Below are 18,545 nucleotides of genomic sequence, written 5' to 3'. Positions count from 1 at the left end.
CTGACCACGAGCTAACCGTTTAAACCCGTGGACGCGCCGACGTTAACTCCGAGGCGTTGTCACGGTTACCAACAACCGGTAGTTCCCGCCGAGCGGTGCCCGCGAGCAGGAAGAGCCGCCATCTTTACGAGCATTTCACCAAAGGATGGGTCGCTGGGAAGTTCACCTCAACCCCTCCGGTAAGTTTGTACGTTTCTTCAAGTCAACGTTTCTAATGATCGTATGCGTGAAAAATGTGATTTGTAGGTCACTAAGGCTAAAGTTAGCAGTAGCGAGGCTAAGCTAACGCTAGCTGCTGCGCCCGTTAGCTCCTGTGGTAAAAACAAAACAAAAAACCGTGAACGATATTTGGTTTAAGATGTAGCAATAAAGGGCTGGTAATTGAACCAATGATTTGCACTCTGATCATAAAAAGGAGATAAACAAGTGTAAAAGAAATTAACTGTGCAACAACATTTGACTGTTTTGCAGCCTTTATTTACATATCAAAAATCCAAGAGAAATGACAATCATAAAAAATAGACTAGTTGTGAGTTTTTCTGATGCTGGTTTCACCACACAGTTTTAACAAAAGTAGTTTAAAGCTCAATTTATTTGGATGTATTTTCCAGACAGAGAAAGGCCTTTGTAACATGCATAAATGCAAGTGTCAGAATTAACTTATCACTGCCAACTACACGAGGCCATTTTCAAATAAGCCCCGATCAAATTTTCCGTTTTGTGTTGCTGGCGTTTTTATAACTCCTTTTCAATAGAATCACTTTTCATTCGATTTCTAAATAATTGTGTTACTAAATTATCTAAAAAAAAAGAACTTCTCTCCCAACTAAATGAGGCACACGGGCAAAGTCCACAGATGCAACATTCAATACAGTCTAATAATAAAGTAACACCAACGATTCTGCCAACAGCCCGGTTCATAAAACTAAATAAGGATTAAACTGCTGTTTCATCCAACATTGTTTTGTCATAAATTCGGACGCAGTTGGTGCTCGCGTGGTAAATCACTCTGGTGGGTTAGTGGCAACGTCCGTCTTCACGGCGTCCACCAGGAAGCTGAGCTCGTTGCACAGCGTCTCGTGGCGATAGGCCATGCGGATCTGCGCCACGTTGGTCCGCCGAATGTCGTTCCCCTGCGGCCCGTCCTGCAGGTAGTTTGGACCAATGAAGTGTTTCTTCTCCTGTGGGGTGAAAAGGTTCAAATTGGATATATAATAGATATCCTATGGATAGATTTAAACCCTGGGGAAGACGCAGAACACGCTGGAGGGATTTTATCAGGTATGCAACCTCCATGTGGGATACGTGTGCTGATGTGGTTGAATCGTGATTAAAGAGTACACCGTGACTTAAAAATATTCCTCTGTATTAGGACACAGTAGCAAGCAATATGAGTCAAGACACAAGGCTTCATTTTGGACCGTTCCATAATCCGTATCTTTTATTATAGTGACGTATCAGGACATTAATGGACCTTTTGGATGAGGCAGGGATTGTACAAAAGAGGAAGCTCTCCTCAATATAATGATATAAGTAGGGATAATATAATGTAATGTTTGGCTGATCATTTGCTTATTTGGGGTACATTTTGAGAGAGCCCAACTGCAAAATTTGGATGGACCAATATTGGCTTAGCAAACGGATGTGTTTATTGACAAGAGGAAGAAACCGTAGTAATCTAGGAAGTGTCATCATTACATAGTTTGTCCAGCAGAGAGCAGTGGCAAGTTTATTTTAAATTGCATGTCTCCTGTCCTGTAATCAATCACTCATGCGGCATATAGTTTAGAAGCAGGGTAACACTTGCTCTGTTGGTAAAAGCCATCAATGAAACAGATGGAATGGAACAAATGTGTACTTTACCTGATGTGAGAGTCCGCTCTGCAACACGCTGTTTCTGGCTATCTCACACAAATCACAGGTGCTCAGCTTCCACAGCTGCGCCGCAATGGCATACTCCTCCATCAGTGCCTCCTACAAGGGTTAAAGGGAACATTTTCAGAGAATAAAGTGATCCCGGTTGTAAGGAAGCCCAAATCGTCCGTCCTGGTCCTGTTGGCTCTGACCTTGGTGTAGTGGAACTGCATGGGGTCATCAGTAGACAGTGACACACAAAGGCCTTTCTGCAGGAACTCTCGTAGCGGGTTCTTGGAGTACTGCAGGAACAGGCTGTTGTTGCTCAGCGGGGACATGGCGATCGGGACCTGGGCCAGGTAGTACAGGTACTGCAACACTGGACTCTGGGGGAGGAGGGTGAAGAGGCCAATGTGAGTAATGCTCCTGGAGTTACTGCATTGAGTGTACGCATGGTCTTGCGCTTGATTTGAGGGTTTCTGTCAAAAGTAGCAGCAAGTTGTTTGACCTTGAGTATCAAAGCCTAGTTTAAGGTCGGGGCCGCACCTTTTTGAGGTTGAGTCCGTGTGAGATGTTATCAGCCGTGAGGAAGGCCGAGACCAGGTGGGTGATGGAGCCCGCCTCGCCGCAGTGGGGTCGAAACTGGAAGGTGTTCAGTCCTCGCTCCCTGAGTAGGGACAAGTCATGAGACAGTGTACTTGTTGAAACATTTCTGGTGAAACTAGAAATGTTTCACTCTGAACAAGATTGAACTTTGGCAAGTGACCAAAGTCACTGACTGGATTGCTAATTGGATTGGCTTTGGTTGCCAGGAAACCACTCGGGCATCACGTACTTGCGCAGGTTGTTGAGCACCATGATGTTGGCGTACATGTAAAACAAGTAGTAGGTGTAAGGAGGATTGTCGTCCGTGGTCCACGCCTCAGGCTTGGGGCTTTTGTAAGAGAACATGTGGTCGCTGTGTTTGGACTCGTCATCCACGCTGTCGAACCCCGTCACCTACGGGACAGCAGCACGTTGGTCAAACAAAGATATGGCACGCTCATGCTCCTTTGTTCTTCAGCACGCCTCAGAATTGGCAAAAGCTAATTGGCTGGTTGGCTTCACTCACCGGCCAAAATAACAATGTTACTCTCTAATGATTGGCTGGCCAGTCTCCAAAGAAGTGTCACTAGAAATCAGAGAATAATTCGGACCAAACAAACAGCTATTGGCTTTTATTTCACATGTCCTTTATCAGATTACACCCGTCACAGGAATACTTACGTATTTTAAGAACACATGAGTTGCTTTGTGCTTTCGGGGATTAACCGTGGCCTCAAAGAGTGGGAGGAAAATGTTCTGCAGCATCTTGGCGTAGTTTGGAAATAGTTTCTTTGACTTGAAGATGTCACTGCAAGACAAAAGGAATCCAATGAACTCATCCTCCAATACAAAAAACAGATTTTACATTTCTTTGCTGATTCATAACAATTTAAATGTTCCTCAACTAGAGTCAGTTTAAAGCCAAAGTTTTAGAAACTCATCACAATTCATCTGTTCAGAATTTCTCAATCTACAATTCCATAAATGCAAAACTCGAAACATCTTGGTCTAACAAATGACAATTATGGATGCACCGATTTCAGAATTATCTTGGTACAGACTAGACTGGATTAATTATTGGTGACTTTCTCTCAATTTAATTCTGTGTTTATATTCTAAATACAATGTATGCTGGCATTTTAGTTCCTGCTTATTCATCATTAATTAAAAGGGCGCAGCCTCCTTACAAGATTCTTGGGACTTGGATCATCCACCTCATGTTGGGTGAGTGGACCTTGTGCTGGATGAACCAGGTCGCCAGGCTCTCCCACTCGCTGGGGGAGCGGCCGTAGATGGACAGGCGGGGCTCGGCGTGTTGGTATTTGCTCTCTTCCAGCTCTTTGGACACTTCCTGCAACGGACGCCAAACCACAAGACGTTGGTGAGGTCTCTCCAAAAAGCAGAAGTGGCTGTTTTGTAAGTTTGGAACGGATGAGGTTTATTGTTGCGTGCACAGCGTTTCTAAATACTTTATGTACTTCATTTCAGTTGTCTACTGCCAGTAGGATTTACAACCATAGCCATTATCAAAGATAAAGTTACACAAAATACACTTGAGATACTTTGAATAAAACACAAAGAGCCAAGTAAAGGCGAAGGCCTAAACACCTTTGGTGTACCCATTTACTGTATATATATTTTTCTAATATCCTCAGGAGCATTTGCTCTTATCTCGTTAAAGCATTTCAACCCAAGAAAGGAAAGGTGCCATTGGCACATAAACTCAATACTCCACCTTGACGAGACGTGCAAAGTAATCTCCTTTGATGTAGTTGTCTGATTTCAAGTAGATCTCTCGCAGCTCGCTGGCTCCCACCGGGTTGTATTTAGAGTTGAACTTGTCAAAGCGATGAAATGTTTGTCTTCCCTAGGAGAGTCATCCGTGAGAGAGATGGTGAATCTTGTGATCGTGTTCTCCATCCAACAGAGTGACTGTATTGATTATTTTCAGATTAAGAGGCGCTCGCGTGGAAGATAAAAATGATTGCGTAACACCATGCGTACCGCTTGGACGCCCTTAATTGCATCCTTGTGTCAGTTAGCGCAGGTCGGTGAAAACATCTGTCGTTATTTGAACGCGACATAATTAAATGACGCCATGCACACAGTTCTTGTGTATTATAGATATCACCTAATTCTTTTCAGACAACTTGTACAAAGCGACACTGATGTGTGAGCGTGTGCCCCAAATGTCGCCGTAATCTGACTGTTGTGAACTTTGTCCTTACAGCGTGCACGTCCAGGGAGTCCACGGTGAGGTCATAGGGATCCATGTCAAGTTTTTTGAAGACTTCCTTGAGCGTGAACTTCTCACCGCCCTTCTCCAAGACCACGCGATCCGCCTCCGTCTGGTACGTGGTCTTTATGAACTTCAGCAGATGCTTCTGGTTCATGCAGGCAGCAGCGTGTATGTGTGTGTCCACCTGTGTGTGACGCGGAGCAACACAGGACTTTACACAGTAGGTTTATTTAGACCAAAAGCGCCTGCTGCGGTTGCCCTTCAGAGTAAAAGCTCAGACTGATGGTTTTAATCTAGCGGTTCTACCAAGTTATTGAATGTTTGCATGCGGAACAAGATGGGGAAAAAAACACAGACCCACCTTTCTGACGTTGTAGAAGTCTCTGTGTGGAACACATTTCAGCTCTTTGAGCTCCGCCATTTCATTCATCATTTCGTGGAGGTAGAATTTAGAGGCCAAGAAGTTCAACCGTCTGTGACAGTAGGTTTTCCTGTGAGGTTTGGAGGACAAGGTCAGATATGTGACTGCTCATCTCTTGCGCCACGCGTAATGCCCCCACAGTCGGGGGAAGGTTATTTTGTGAAAATGCCCATTTTATATTCAAATGGTGTGTGAACTCACGTCGGGCCGTCGGCTATCATTGCGAGGACGTGGCTCAGGTCTATGGCGAAGGTCTCCAGGTCGGGGTACGGGAGGTTGTGCGGCCGCTGTTGTTCCAGGGCCTCTGCGTTATCGTACACATGGACAATGCCGTCCTTCATCTCCAGCACGTAGTTCAGGTCCTCGGGGATACCGTCCGTGGAGTATGGGTCCTCTCCGTTGCGAGGAAAAGGCCAGATGTCTGCAGGAAACCGGGGGAATGAACCATGAATCAGTTATCTTTCATTTCCTATTGCATGGCATGCATTGGCCGGCTTCGGAATGGATTCGGCCAATATGTTTGGATAAGTGTATGTGCCACAAGCTGCGTAAACCGCCCAAGGAAGGACTTTAAATGATAAGAAGAAGCTGTGCGACAGTATTTTTTGGTCTTTTCTGTTGGCTGTTTTGTCACTGGAGGTTTTAGTGGACTTCACCAGTAAACTACATTATTTCCTCGAGTTTCTTTTGCTGAAAGTAGTCTTGGCTCACTTGGTCGTTGAACTGACAACCCTGCTGCTTATGTTTACCAGTCGGCCATCTGTGTTATCTAAACAAACTTAAAATGCTTTTTCTGAACTGTTTATCTTAACCCTTTGAGATGTAAACCTTCTATATGCAGCTCTTTCCCCCCTTATAGAAAACTGGTGTATTACTGTGCACCTAAAGGACTGGTTTCAGTACACATTATATTAATAGTATCCATGTAGAAGAAAAACAATAGTTTTGTTCAACATAACCATTCAATACACAACTAGACGTAAACAGCCCAGATCACAGATTGTTCTTAACCTCTGACATCAAATCCATTTTTGCAGTAGTTGAGCCAAAACTTTCTTTTTCTCTCATTCTCTAAAGGACCCTCCTGGCCTCGAATGTGGGAAACAGCGGGTATTTTATCCGTCTCTGGAGTTATCTGTTGCTTCTCTCTGCTCTCACTCTGAATTTTTTTGCTGACCTTGGCGCTGTTGTCGGAGCTTAATGTGGCTCACTGACGGTAAAAAAAAAATCAGATATGTCCCCCACTACATGACGGATTCACACGGTTTCACAAATGTTTGCAGAGTTCTGTTGGTTGGTTGAGATGAAGAGACGGATTAACTCGGGTCTGGCTGAAGATTCAATAGAGCAGCAAAGTTGAAGTGGTCGCTGCTTATTTTTTCACTCTATATACCTATTAAATATATTTCTTCAAATATAATAAATGATTTAACCATTAGATGTACAAGAGGTGGGGCTGGATGAACTGCACGAAATATCATTTGACCAAATTCCTTAATATTGATATAGCAGGTAAACATTTTAGGGTACTAATATATATATATATATATATATATATATAAAACCAAAAAGCAGGAATATGAACTTAACATGTTTTGTGTACAAAAGTAAGTTCTCTAAACGCCCCCCACCTGGCATGAGCTCGTCCTCTTCCCGCCACTTCCCATTTTCGGCGTCTCGGAGGAATCGGGCGGTGGTCCTGGGGAAGGTGTGGTAGGCCAGTCTGGAGTACTTCTCTCTGATCACCAAGGCCCCGAGGAGGCTTTTGGCTGCCTGCTCATAATCCTCGACTGTGATCTGGAAACGTCAAGAAAATCTTATTTTACATCGTTTTTATTTTGAAAAATATATTTTTTTCCCCAATCTAAATAAATTCTAAAAGGCCGCTGCAGCCTGCATGCCGTGCTTCCTACTAAAGTTGGATATTTTTTTTTGTCTACTTATTGTGTCCCAATCATTTGAAGCCAGAGATACAAGCGCGCTTACCCCTGCACAGTAATCCCCACTGATGGTCACTCTCTGGAAGTCAGGGAAGTCCTCTCTCGCCAACGGTTCTGTTGCGTCCGAGTCGAGCACCGGGGACAGCCGGGAGCGGACCAAGTCGTCGTCTCCAGGTATCTGCGAAGACACCGACTGCGAACGCTTCAACCGGAAACTCCTCTTCCTTGTGGGAGAGAGTGAGAGCGCAAGAGGTCAGGAGGTCAGACTCGCCCGGAGATTCCAGATGCTGAGGACACCATGCAACCGCTCTTCCTACTTCTTAGCGGACTCCTGGGACTGCAGCGCGGCCATCTCCTTCTGCAGAGCCCGCTCCCTGTCCTCGTGCAAGCCGATGGGACAGTCCTCCGGCACGTTGAACAGGGACAGAGCGTCCTTGTTGTTCTCCTCTTTCAGGGCGGAGGCGTACACCTTCTCCGCCAGCAGACGCACATGCTCGTCCACCTCGTTCATAGACAGCCTTTGGAAGAGCCGTGGCATTCCTGAGGGAGTCAGGAAAGAACGGGTTTTATTTAAGCAAGGTTTTGCATTGCGGAAGACATTTTACTTCAGTAGGATTCACAAAGTAAATCCTGAAAACCATGTAAATGACGGACTGGTTCTGGGCAGAGAGATTTATCTTTTAACGCCAGATGATCATCATCATCAGTCACATGTAAGAATGTTTGGTGGGCAAGGAGAAAAACCACAAACTCTGTTTCACTGGTGCTGGAAACATAAACAATGACAGAAATGACATGTGCTTTTGGGGCAACCCAGAAGTCCAGTTTTTAAAGCACCAGTTCGATTCCCGGCTGGTTTAACCATACTATAACAAAAAACCATAAAGATTCCTACAAATGCCTTTAATAAATAGAGAGATGCTCTATTGTAACATTGGTGCGTAACCAGGAATGCGTAAGTCATCGTTACTCACCGCGGTGAAGGATGGACAGTTTGTCAGAGAGAAATAACATTATCTTAGTGACAGTAAAAACACACGAGCCCTCCGAACATGAGGTGGATTTAGGGGGGGCTCGGGGGGGGGGGGTTAAGAGAGGCATGTTTTGCAATGCCTCATAACTTTCACCAGTAAACATGTCTTCAGTGTCTCCGTGTCCTGCCAACACGTCAGACACGGTTACAGTAAACACAGTTGATCACTGTCCCGGCTGCCCTTCACTGGCAGTGTGAGGGGCCGGGGGAGGGGTCCGGGGGGGCTACGAGTCAGCATATCTGTGATTACACGGCACCAGTAATGATAAGCAACACAAGTCTTTGGACTTTATCCTGCCATTTAGGTCCGGTCTGCACGGATGACTGGCGGTGGAACATTTGGGATTTTGATGCATAGAAGCGGATCAGAATCTTAAGAAATCTCTTGCAATGCCGGCTGAAAATCAACCGTGGCGTTGTAGTGACACGCGGTGATTAACCCAGCTGCATCGCTGCAGACTGATTTATGTTTTTGTTTACGTACTGAGAAGGCTGACACAGATACTGATAAGAAACCCAGCCTTAATAATAGTTTATCACGTTTAAACATCAGCAATTCACCGTGGTGATCTTTTCACTCAGTCATGCTACCCTCAACATTTCAGTAGATAAGTTGGCGTATCTGTAGGAACTTTAAAACCAGATCAGCGCAGGACCAGCAGGCTGAGTACAAAGCTTCAGATAAGCACTGTAATAAGTCAGCTCTCACTGATCCTGGGAAAGGAAGGTCTGAGAGGGAGAGAGAGGGGCCCTTATAAGCAAAACAGTGCCGTTTATTTGTGTACCCTGGCACAAGGAGACAGGGTCCTATTTTTAAACATGTGACCCTTTGAATTCATATTTAAGTTACGTTATGAAGCTTTTTAAACAAAGCCCAATGCAGCTAGTAACTCATCATAAACAACATGTTTGAATCCATGCAAATGCGATTTATTTCTGTGTAATTTAAATGTGTGTTTTTATGAATGATGGTTGGAATGATCTGCCAATATAGATCATCAGTGATTGGCAAAAGAATAGTTGTGTGTATATATATATATATATATATATATAATCATCTTTCACCATATAGAGTGATCCTCTATTGATAATCACCATTTCATCACGATCACTGGAACCACTCCAGCATCAATTATTCCCGGGGAGGCATTCCAGTCAACAAGTGCTGCACTGTTACATCACACAGAAAACTTCTCCACATGAAACCGTATCCATCTGAAATTCAAACTATCTTGGCGGCGCCGCATACGACATTGGGCTTAAATTTCTCCTGCCCGCTCCTCTGCTTTCATGTTTGGGAAGCCGGCATCTCTGACGAGCCTCTGGAGCTGTCCATGCAATCCCAAATGGTGCAGCTGAGCAGCCTCTTAGACGCCCTTGACCTACATCCTTAATTTTAGAAACCTGGCTGTGACAATGTTTCTAAAAATATGCACATCTATGTTTTGGCAAATTTACACCTTTTATGTAGCCCAATGTATAATTAAAGTGTTTGTTAAAATGCTCAAGTGATTAAAGAATACTGCGGTGTACGTACCTGCAGAAAGCGAATAATACACCCATAGACAACTTGTGTCATCATCATCATCATCACAACACACTTCTGTGTCGTCCCACAATCAGCAGGGAAAGCTCTAAGTTTCTCTTACCTTCCGCTGTGATTTTGGCCATGTTTGGCTCTGTCTCTGCCTGGCGAGTCAAGTACTTGAGCTCTTATGTGTCTGCTTCGGTCTCTTTTATTACTCACTATAGCTCCCAGACGTCTCTCTCTCGCTCGGAAAAAGACTTTCAAAGTGAGGCGGAAACCCGTGGACGCGGTCGGCACTGTCCTCGGGTCTGCTTCCTGAGGCTCTGTGTTGCTGCTCTGCCTCGGTCGAGCTTCGCTCCGCTGTTTATGTGGTCCAGGGCGGCTGCATGTACAATGCAGCTGCTAGTTGTTGTTGTCTGGAGTGTCCCTCTCTACCTCTATTTTAGGGTGACAACGCCATGGCAACAGGGCCTGCTTATCCAGGCTGGTACGTCACACGCGAGCAGCTATCTGTGAGGAGAGAGTGAACGCGCTCTGGCTCAAAGCCATTATAAATAAATCGTGTGAAAAATCGGGACTTTCCCCCAGATGACAGTCACTGGCCTGTGAACTTAAGGGCCGTAGGGACTATTTAGAATATATAGAGGGTTTTGGTATTTTAAAGCATCCATTATTCACCCAAAGACAACGGTTCCAGTAATCGTGCACTGTTGACCGGGCGTGTCAGGGCTCAAGCAAAGAGTCATTTACAGATACTCATGGATGTTCAGGACACTGTCGAGAGATTATCTCACTGAATTGAATTAAATAAGACATCTGGCTTCGGACAACGCCACACATAACTTAATTTATCTTTTATTAGGTTGATTAAAAACTGCTTCCTGTTGGGTATTTAGTGCCACAACAAGTCGAGCATGAGGATTGTGGTTGTGCTGCATTAGTGACGGAGGGAGACCTTTGAGGTCCGCTGGGTGGAGGTCGGGGTTGAGTTACGTCGGTGGAGTGTACTTGTGTCTGTGCTTATGTAAACCATGTTCATACCACAGTGGACCCAGGTGCTTTGTATCTGGTGCGGTTGGTCGAGTCTCAAGTTTTTCACATCATTTTTGGGACCTTTTTCATCACCACGAACGACTCCCAAAAGGCCTAAAGATCAATCTTACTGTAGTCGGATCAATATTTCATTATTTATATTTTTTACAGCCCAACATTTTAAATTACTCTTCCCCTGAAACAATTGTAATAATAATGTTTTACACATTTATTATGACATATTGTGAATGTCAACCAGTTTCCTCAAAGCTCTTAATATTTCACGGTCTATTTATGAGGGAAGGCTACAACACAGATAAATAAACTCTAAACGCCATACGGTAGAGATATCAGGGTGTACAGCAGATGCTAATTTGACAGTTTTAAGATTCCAGGCGATTAGAACAGCGTTTTGATAAAGTAAAAATGACGTTACATTTGAGGACATTCTCACCTTTCCCAAGGCCTGGTGTCGACTGCTGCTTGAGAAGGGGCGTGTCCCGTCGCTCCATTTTGATCTGTATGGAGAAATAACGCTTTAATTAACACAGTTAAAGGGTGTAGTATCTCAGATGGGACTCCTGCGTGAGCGGGTTTCAGAACCAAATGAAGCTCGTAATTAGTTGGCTCCAAAGTGGTACGGTATGATGTTCACATGTGAATAGTGGGGGTCAATAGTCCATATAGGAACCCTTTTTTAAATGGAGAGAGAGCGACCGACCGACCGTTGTAGTTGTTACTGATCATAAATTAAATAGATTAATAAATATTCTATCATAATGCAGTTGTAGATAAACACTTGGCTCAAACAGAAATCTGGAGAACCACGTTCTGGTTCTCTCTAAAGGTGAAAAAGACTTGAGCCTCAGAAAGGTTTCAACAATACTCTTCTCCATGTTGAGGTCAAGTTTGGCAGATGCTGATGTTGTGAGAAGATTCATACTGAGAGAAAACAGTGAAACAATAAAACAGGATCTGAACACAGCCAAGTGTTGTAAGAATAACACATTGATTCCGTGCAGGTACAAATGGAAAAATGTTTGGCGCGGCCAAAATATCGACTCGACTGCCACGATTGTGAGGCTGGACGCAGCTTGGCCAGGCAACATGTGTTTGTAATGAGGGACCTGCTGGGGGGTTAAAGGAGATTAAAGTGCAATTCAGGTCTCCACACGACAGCCTTCTCAGTCAAAGCCAGGAGCAGCATCTAGATCTAGATATGAAGTGTAAGCCCTGCATTCACTGCGAGGTGCTCGACTGGTTTGAGTAAAAGAAGACTCCGCAGCACACACACCTCACGCAGCAGTCATAAGGGCGCAGTCACTGTTTGTGAGGTAACACACACACACACCTCGCTGAGACCGGTGAGGCAGACTTTGGCCCCAATGGTCTCGGGCCCGTCCTTCCCAACCCAACCACTGCACTTTTCTACGGCTGCTTTTCGGGGTCACCCGAGTCGTGGCTGAGTGCGCTTTGTCTTCTGGTAACAATTGTTCTGTGTGCTTCTGTTGATCCAAGAGGAAGGATGTCGTGTCGAGTTCTGGTAACTGACGGAAGTTTTCACAGGTTTACTGTTTCAGTGTTTAAGAATACAGTTCATTTTCCATCTAATCCAGATTTTGGACTTAGACATTCATAGGGCTGATTTCAGGCCAAAAGTTTTGGTCTTGAATATTGAAAAATACAATAATGTATTCATATATATATATATATATATATATATATTAGTATTTTTGCTCAAACATCATTTTGATTCAGTTTGTGAATGATTTTGAATAAATTATTTTCATTCTTAATTTTTTTTTTTTTTTTTCTACTTCCAGTTGCAGATTTTTAATTTTCAGATTCAAATCTGTTTAAAATCTTTTATTTTTTTTAACTTTTAGATCGTATTTCTTCACTTTGACTATGAGCCCCTTTCTGGCTTAGAGGGGCGTGGCATCAACTGAGAGTGGCCTGGCATTATGAGTGTAAAAATACCTGTCCACACACACACATTTACATCTGTACTAACAGGCAAGCCCAGACCCATCCGCTAAAAATGTTGGAAAATACGCCCAGCCAGAGGATCAAGGTCGTTTTAGCTGTTTCAAATATCCACAAAATGCCACAAAGAGGTGCAATAAATGTTCAAATATGAGGAGCTGTGACTTTGTCCAAATCCAAAAAGCCAGCACCAAACGTACCCGTTGTCGCACCTTTATGGTTCATTTCTTTTTGTTCGTGTTTTGTTTTTTATATTACGGGTATATTGTTCGACGCCATTGCGTGGATGCGTTCACAGTACAGTACTAGGTGGAATAAACCAACTTGGGTTGGTTTAGCGCTTTTATTCTGAGGCTCTTCCCAAATAGGGTCCAAACCTGTTGGCTAAACAGAACTTTCACAATCGCGTGAGTGCGGTGTCTAGGAAGTGTTGCTTCACAGTCGTCACAGTGCCTGCGTTTCCTGAAGGCTCAAAGATGCCGTCGTCACTTTGCCTTTCAAACCTTCGACTGTTTGTCAATGGGGGGAAAATCACTTTGCTCCCCTGAACTTTGTTTGTGGTTTGTATTGATTCGATGCTGCAGAGGAGAGAGATCTCCTGACAATGTTTTTTGCCAGCACAGCTTTAATCGCCCCTCACTTGCAGGATTTTCCTTGAAAGAGAAGCAGATATGTGCCAACGTTCTATGTGGCTCGTGTGTGACTTGTCTAGATGCTTTCTGATGTAAATAAAAATGAATATTATTGGACTTAAAATCCTGTGACACTTCAGAAATATTTCCTTCGGCGTAGAATCCCTCCTGGGAAAAGCCCAGCCAGTGTATTTCAGTCACCAGACACCACGCGAAGACGCCACAGAGACCCCCAGAGGGAGGGGAAGCGACGAGGCGATTGATAGGAGGCCCGGAAAAGAATGTTCCGAGAACTGTGCTGCCGATGACAGCAGCGTACTTACTGTTTGCAGGCGCGTCGCCACAGAGACCCTCGCTAGGCTTCACGGGGGCTCGTCTCTCACTGCCTGTCTGGACAGGTGTAAGGACTGCACGCTTCTGGCGTTTTTTTATAGTCCCAGCGCTGCGAACGAGGAAGTGATCGCAGCGGGAGGGACGGGGGTTGGGTGTGGGGGGGGTTCTGTTCTCTCTGTGCTGTAGAGGAAGTACCACAGGAAACTATTTATAGAGCACACCCGTCTCTGTTTTTTGGACATATGCCAGTCCATTGTGAAGGCAAACCTGTTGAAAAAGAAAAACGCCTATGAAGGAGCCGCTATTTACAGAAGCATAGGGTTTATCTCCATTTATGTTTGAGCCAATATTTACAGTGTCAACTTACCGCTTAGTGTGGGAGTCCAAAACACCCTATGATGCCGTGTTGCTTGTTTCCAGGTGTGTTGTGGTACCTTTACGGAACGATGCAGTGCGTCTCACAGCGGTGTCCCTTACCCTTTTTAACTCTCAGCTACACGCAGGAAGGGAGAGGATTGTTAATTCAGGTGTTTACAATAGCTTTGTTTGGGAAACATTTCTGTCAATGTACTACCAAAGTGTCAGTTGATCCGTGGACAAAAAGGGAGACGGTTTCTCATGCAAATAGAGGCTGATGTTGATTTAGATCAGCTGTGGTCGAGCTCACAACGGCCCGCTGTGGACGGTTCATTTCCCCTCATTGCTTCTATTGCTTGACTTATTCCAACAGTATTTAGCCAGTATTAAATCTGCTGGATGCTTTGTGCTTGTTTTTAATTATGAAGATCTTTTGCAGGTGAGTTAAAGAAACGTGTCACCGCTCTCTAGTGGACGAACAATTTAAAGGCTTCTAGAAGTCCCTCAAACCTAGTTTGGTATTTTTACCACTTGACAATCTATTTAACTTCTGATGGGATATTCATCAGCCTACATCTAATTATGAGAAGCAGATTTATGGGATGTGTAATGACACATGTCTTGGAAAAAGAGTAAAAAATTACTGGGTCAAAGAATGACCGAAGAAAAGTCCAAAAATATTAGGTTGAAAAAGTCTTGGAAGAAAAATTAAAGAAATATTAGGTTGAAAAATGTGTCAATAAATCTTTGGTTAAAAAAGGTCTGGGGGGAAGAAAAGGCCAAAATATGTCGTGAAAAAGAAGTGAGGCAAGAAAATGTTTTCAGAAAATGTGAAAAAATATTCGGTCCAAAGTGTTTGTGAAACAAAAATAAGTCAAATGTCACGGAAGAAAAAGTCAAAATCTATTTGGTTTAAAAAATGTGTAGCAGTACGTGGGACCTGTATCTAAATACACAGCTTTGAAGGAGTAGGTTATTGGGTACTTTTTAATGAGACTCATGTATTTTCACTTAAAACACAAACAATAATTGGCAAACATATTCTTTAGAAAATGTTTGCCAAATGAAATTAGAAAGTCATTCATTTAATCTCGTCATTGTAATACAGGCGCTTTGATGAGAATATCCAGGGTTTGACTTGTAAAGAGTGGGGGTCAAATTCCATGGTGATTTTCATCTTTGTCTTGTCCTGATTTAAAGAGGAGCCCCCCCCCCCCCCCCCCCCCCCCCCCCCATGCCGCTCTCTCTCCCCCCATCCGTCAAAGCGTACATCCCATAACTCATTTCGTAGACATGTTTACACAGTTTGAGCAATATTTTGACCCCGAGACAAATTTAGTTTGTGCAGCTGATAAATCATGTGTTGCTTGTGGAATGTACCAAAGCATCAGAAATGGACTCTTGGCACTAAAGCATCTTGCTTTCAGACACCTCACACACACACACGTGCACTCGAGCAGAATAATATGATATTAGGTCACCAAATAAAACCGCTTGAAGTTCTTTTCATTGTTGCATTCATTCATTTATTTCAAAACCAAGTATGTTGCCTCCAGCTGAAAACCATTACAGTGAACCCCCCCCCCCTCCCCCCCTCCCAACAACACACCATGTTAGATAACAGTATTTTAGTAATTGCAGCGGACTAAATTAGGCTGTATGAGCGGATACGATTCAAAGCAAAGGTTAATAAAACCAAATGTTGTGCGTCGTTGAAGCTGAAAGGCGTTTCCTGCTGTGAAGCTAGATGGCAGCAAAGCACTTTAATCCACTCACCATCACCGGAGGACCTAATGCGTATCCATCACCACAGTGTCCCACAACAAGTTGTTACCGGACAGGATAGTTACAAGATACACACTTCATTGAAGTTACAAATAAAAAAAAATCATGTTTGATATGTATTTAGGCCGTATAAAAATATAGTTGTATAGTATACTTAAATATAAGGTGGCTTTATACTTCCTTGTTATATACAGGCTGGTGATTATATGTTTTGGATATAGTTCATATTGTTTAAGAGATGCTGCTGCTTGATGCAGTTTGGGGTCCAGAAATGTGTGTGTATATATATATATATATATATATATATATATATATATTTTTAATTTCCTCCTTGGTTCCTCCCCGGTTCCTCCCCGGTTCACGGGTTGCTACGAGGAGATGTGCAGGAATGCTCTCGTATCCCAGCGGCCGAGCGCTCTTTGGAAGCTGAAGAAGAGACAGACATTTTTGTCAGGTGTGACTCGATCTCCTCCATGAATCACGCTTTTATTTAAATTAATTAAATTCCACAGATCTATGCTCCCAATCTCGCTTTCATCCAGAGTGACCTGAGCTTGTTTTTTGTTGTTGTTTTTATCTAGTTGTAAATCTGTGAAATGAAACTTCTGAGGGGACTTATCTTGATCTGCTGTGAGCAAACAACCCCAACTAGGATTCTCCTCTGCCTCTCCGCGCCTGTCTCTAGGCCACTGTGCGTGTGCTTTAGTGTCTGCGGACTCTCTGACCATCTTCAGTGCTCCGTTGTCGCTGTCTTCGTGTCCGGAGGGCGGGCCGAGCGGCGTCCAGGAGCCAGCGAGCGGCGGCGGCGGCGCCCGTAGCCGCCTGGGCCGATCTTTCTCACGGGAGCACATGATTTTATCTGGTGGATCTGGTGCAGCTGGAAGATGAGGTCGTGGTAGACGCACGTGACCAACTGGCAGCCGGAGGGTTTGGACGTTGACCTCCTGGATCTGATGAGTAGCCCGCAGCTGGTGGAAAGGAAACCAAAATGTGTGCTTGGTTGTTGAATCTAAAACTCGGATCAATAACGCTGTGATTTTAATGTATAGAAGCAATGGAGGACAAATCATCCCCTTAAATTCTCTTGGAGAAATATCTCTTTTCTTCCTTTTTGTCTCATGGCAATCCAATCAAATCACGAATATGCCGCTTTTCCCGTTACCTCGGTGGAGGCGAGACACTGGTTGCGTTCTCCTCCTGTCCGTCGGGGAGCCGCTGGTCACTGGCCGTCCTCAAGCCGACGTCTCTCTCGACGCGGCTCTGCAGCCGCGCTTTAAGCCTGAACACACAGCGACGACATCCAGGACCACAAAGAACACTTGGGTTGTAGCTCTGAACCTTCGCACGACTGATAGACCCGAGCATTTCACAGGTGAACAGCTGCATCGGCCTGTACCTGCAGCCGGCCAGATGTCTGAGCATCTGTTCTGACCGGTTGCAGTGATGGAATGAGCGGCTCACCTCTCCTCCGGGCGGCGGTCGAGCTCCCCCGCGGCGGCGCCTCTCGCCGGCAGCAGGGCGGAGAGGGCGCAGCAGCACAGGGCGGCTTGCAGAGCCAGTCTCATGTTGGCTGCGACACCGTCAGGTGCAGACGAAGGAACGTCAGCTGCAGCCTGCACAGCGGGGGGGGGGGGTTCGGGAGTCACAGTCGGCTGGCCTGTCAATCACAAATGAATCTGTCATTGCACCCCAAAACCCACTGGTTTAAAAAAAAATAAAAAGCTTTCCTACAAACCTGTTAAACCAAATTTCGATTCAGTCAATTTGGATTATTTTCCACTCCAAGAACTCTTCACCCATCACTTGAAAATAATAATATACTTTAAACTTTAAACTTATATTAAAATAATAGAAGTCACTTACGTGGCGTTTGAGCTCGTCACTCAATGCAGAGAATCTATGATGCGCGTCCAGTTTCTTTTTTCTGCGGTTGTAAAGAGTTTAGCATGAGTTGTAGTCTGAAGTTTTACACGGCTAACATGAGAGGCTTTATAGAAGGAGGGAGGGAGCTGTACCTGAATCCCAGAGCCAGTGGGAGGGACTGTGGGACCGTTCATGTCCACCCCATCCACCCCACATGAAGACCCTCAAACCAAAAACATGCAGGCATTACAATGGAGTCAGCTAACGAGGTGACTAATGCAGACGAGCTTGTGACAAAGGAAAAAGAGGCTTTGTAAATTTAGCAAATATTAACTTTTTCTTTTCTCTCTCAAAGTGTATTTCTTGCAAATGGAGGCCATTATCTCTTGTCTAACATCCATCTTGCAACTGGTTATTTTTGGCTTTTAGTGTTCTAAAGGAGACGTGTGTTTGAATGACGTTCGTTCAGTCAGTCGGCCATCTGTGATTTTTAAATGGCTTCTTAAGTATGTTTAAATACGGTTTAAAAAACTTTAAATAACTTGCATGCCCCGTGAAGGCTTATGCAAGCAACATGTGCTTCTAATTGAACTGGTGCACTTCAATCAATCTGAACGCCACTCAGCCAGCGGCATTAAAACCAGTGTGTTGATCACACATGACTCCCTCCCGTTAGCGAACACACCGACAGCGCATTGTGTCCACAGGGGTCAACATGGACCTTGACCCCAAGAGAGACGCCACATTAAGAAGCCAAAGAGTTTGGTCTGTGTCGAGATGTGGTTCCACTGGAAGTGTTTGCTAATATCTCACTCTTTGAAATGACGAAGATTCATATTTCAGTACTCGTGTTCACTTGAATTCTCCACTTGAGAAATGTTTGCGGGTCTCCCAGGTGGACGGAGAAATGGAAAATGGAAAGACATGAAAACCAACCTACAGTTTGGAGTGAAATCC

General features: G+C 44.4%; 2 protein-coding genes across 5 annotated transcripts; both read right to left on the bottom strand.

Annotated features, from left to right (window-relative positions):
* Positions 1–449: 449 nt before the first annotated feature.
* ampd3b (adenosine monophosphate deaminase 3b) lies at positions 450–13,714 on the bottom strand. 3 transcript variants are annotated; one of them, XM_037452219.2, is made up of 16 exons: positions 13,574–13,714; positions 11,087–11,150; positions 7,357–7,579; positions 7,086–7,263; positions 6,731–6,896; positions 5,301–5,520; positions 5,040–5,169; positions 4,668–4,862; positions 4,175–4,306; positions 3,627–3,790; positions 3,121–3,247; positions 2,690–2,853; positions 2,401–2,521; positions 2,067–2,240; positions 1,864–1,974; positions 450–1,181 (listed from the first exon to the last, which is right to left on the bottom strand). In XM_037452219.2, exons 2-16 carry the CDS (start codon positions 11,142–11,144, stop codon positions 1,005–1,007), a joined length of 2,340 nt encoding a protein of 779 aa, XP_037308116.2. In that variant the 5' UTR covers positions 11,145–11,150; positions 13,574–13,714; the 3' UTR covers positions 450–1,004. The 3 variants fall into 3 exon arrangements, with proteins under 3 accessions (XP_037308116.2, XP_037308117.2, XP_062419159.1); XM_037452220.2 differs by lacking the exons at positions 11,087–11,150; positions 13,574–13,714 and adding an exon at positions 9,722–10,041; XM_062563175.1 differs by lacking the exons at positions 11,087–11,150; positions 13,574–13,714 and adding an exon at positions 9,820–10,041.
* Positions 13,715–15,542: 1,828 nt separating this feature from the next.
* admb (adrenomedullin b) lies at positions 15,543–17,717 on the bottom strand. Of its 2 annotated transcripts, XM_037451655.2 has the most exons (5): positions 17,589–17,717; positions 17,187–17,382; positions 16,888–17,004; positions 16,451–16,693; positions 15,543–16,151 (listed from the first exon to the last, which is right to left on the bottom strand). In XM_037451655.2, exons 2-4 carry the CDS (start codon positions 17,288–17,290, stop codon positions 16,456–16,458), a joined length of 459 nt encoding a protein of 152 aa, XP_037307552.2. In that variant the 5' UTR covers positions 17,291–17,382; positions 17,589–17,717; the 3' UTR covers positions 15,543–16,151; positions 16,451–16,455. The 2 variants fall into 2 exon arrangements, with proteins under 2 accessions (XP_037307552.2, XP_037307551.2); XM_037451654.2 differs by having other exon boundaries at positions 15,543–16,693.
* Positions 17,718–18,545: the final 828 nt, after the last annotated feature.

The sequence above is a fragment of the Pungitius pungitius genome, chromosome 6 (genome assembly GCF_949316345.1).
Source record: "Pungitius pungitius chromosome 6, fPunPun2.1, whole genome shotgun sequence".
In the NCBI taxonomy this organism is placed as follows: Eukaryota; Metazoa; Chordata; class Actinopteri; order Perciformes; family Gasterosteidae; genus Pungitius; species Pungitius pungitius.
Note: the sequence above shows the minus strand (reverse complement) of the source record. Positions and strands in the feature narration are given on the sequence as shown.

Coding starts and splice junctions, on each gene's coding strand:
- ampd3b (XM_037452219.2), bottom strand. CDS start 11,144: ATGGAGCGACGGGACACGCCCCTTCTCAAGCAGCAGTCGACACCAGGC. Junction 4,863..5,039: donor ACTTCTACAACGTCAGAAAG/GTGGGTCTGTGT, acceptor CGTCACACACAG/GTGGACACACACATACACGC. Junction 2,522..2,689: donor GTGCTCAACAACCTGCGCAA/GTACGTGATGCC, acceptor GTCCCTACTCAG/GGAGCGAGGACTGAACACCT.
- admb (XM_037451654.2), bottom strand. CDS start 17,290: ATGAGACTGGCTCTGCAAGCCGCCCTGTGCTGCTGCGCCCTCTCCGCC. Junction 17,005..17,186: donor GACCGCCGCCCGGAGGAGAG/GTGAGCCGCTCA, acceptor CTGTGTGTTCAG/GCTTAAAGCGCGGCTGCAGA. Junction 16,694..16,887: donor AGTGTCTCGCCTCCACCGAG/GTAACGGGAAAA, acceptor CCTTTCCACCAG/CTGCGGGCTACTCATCAGAT.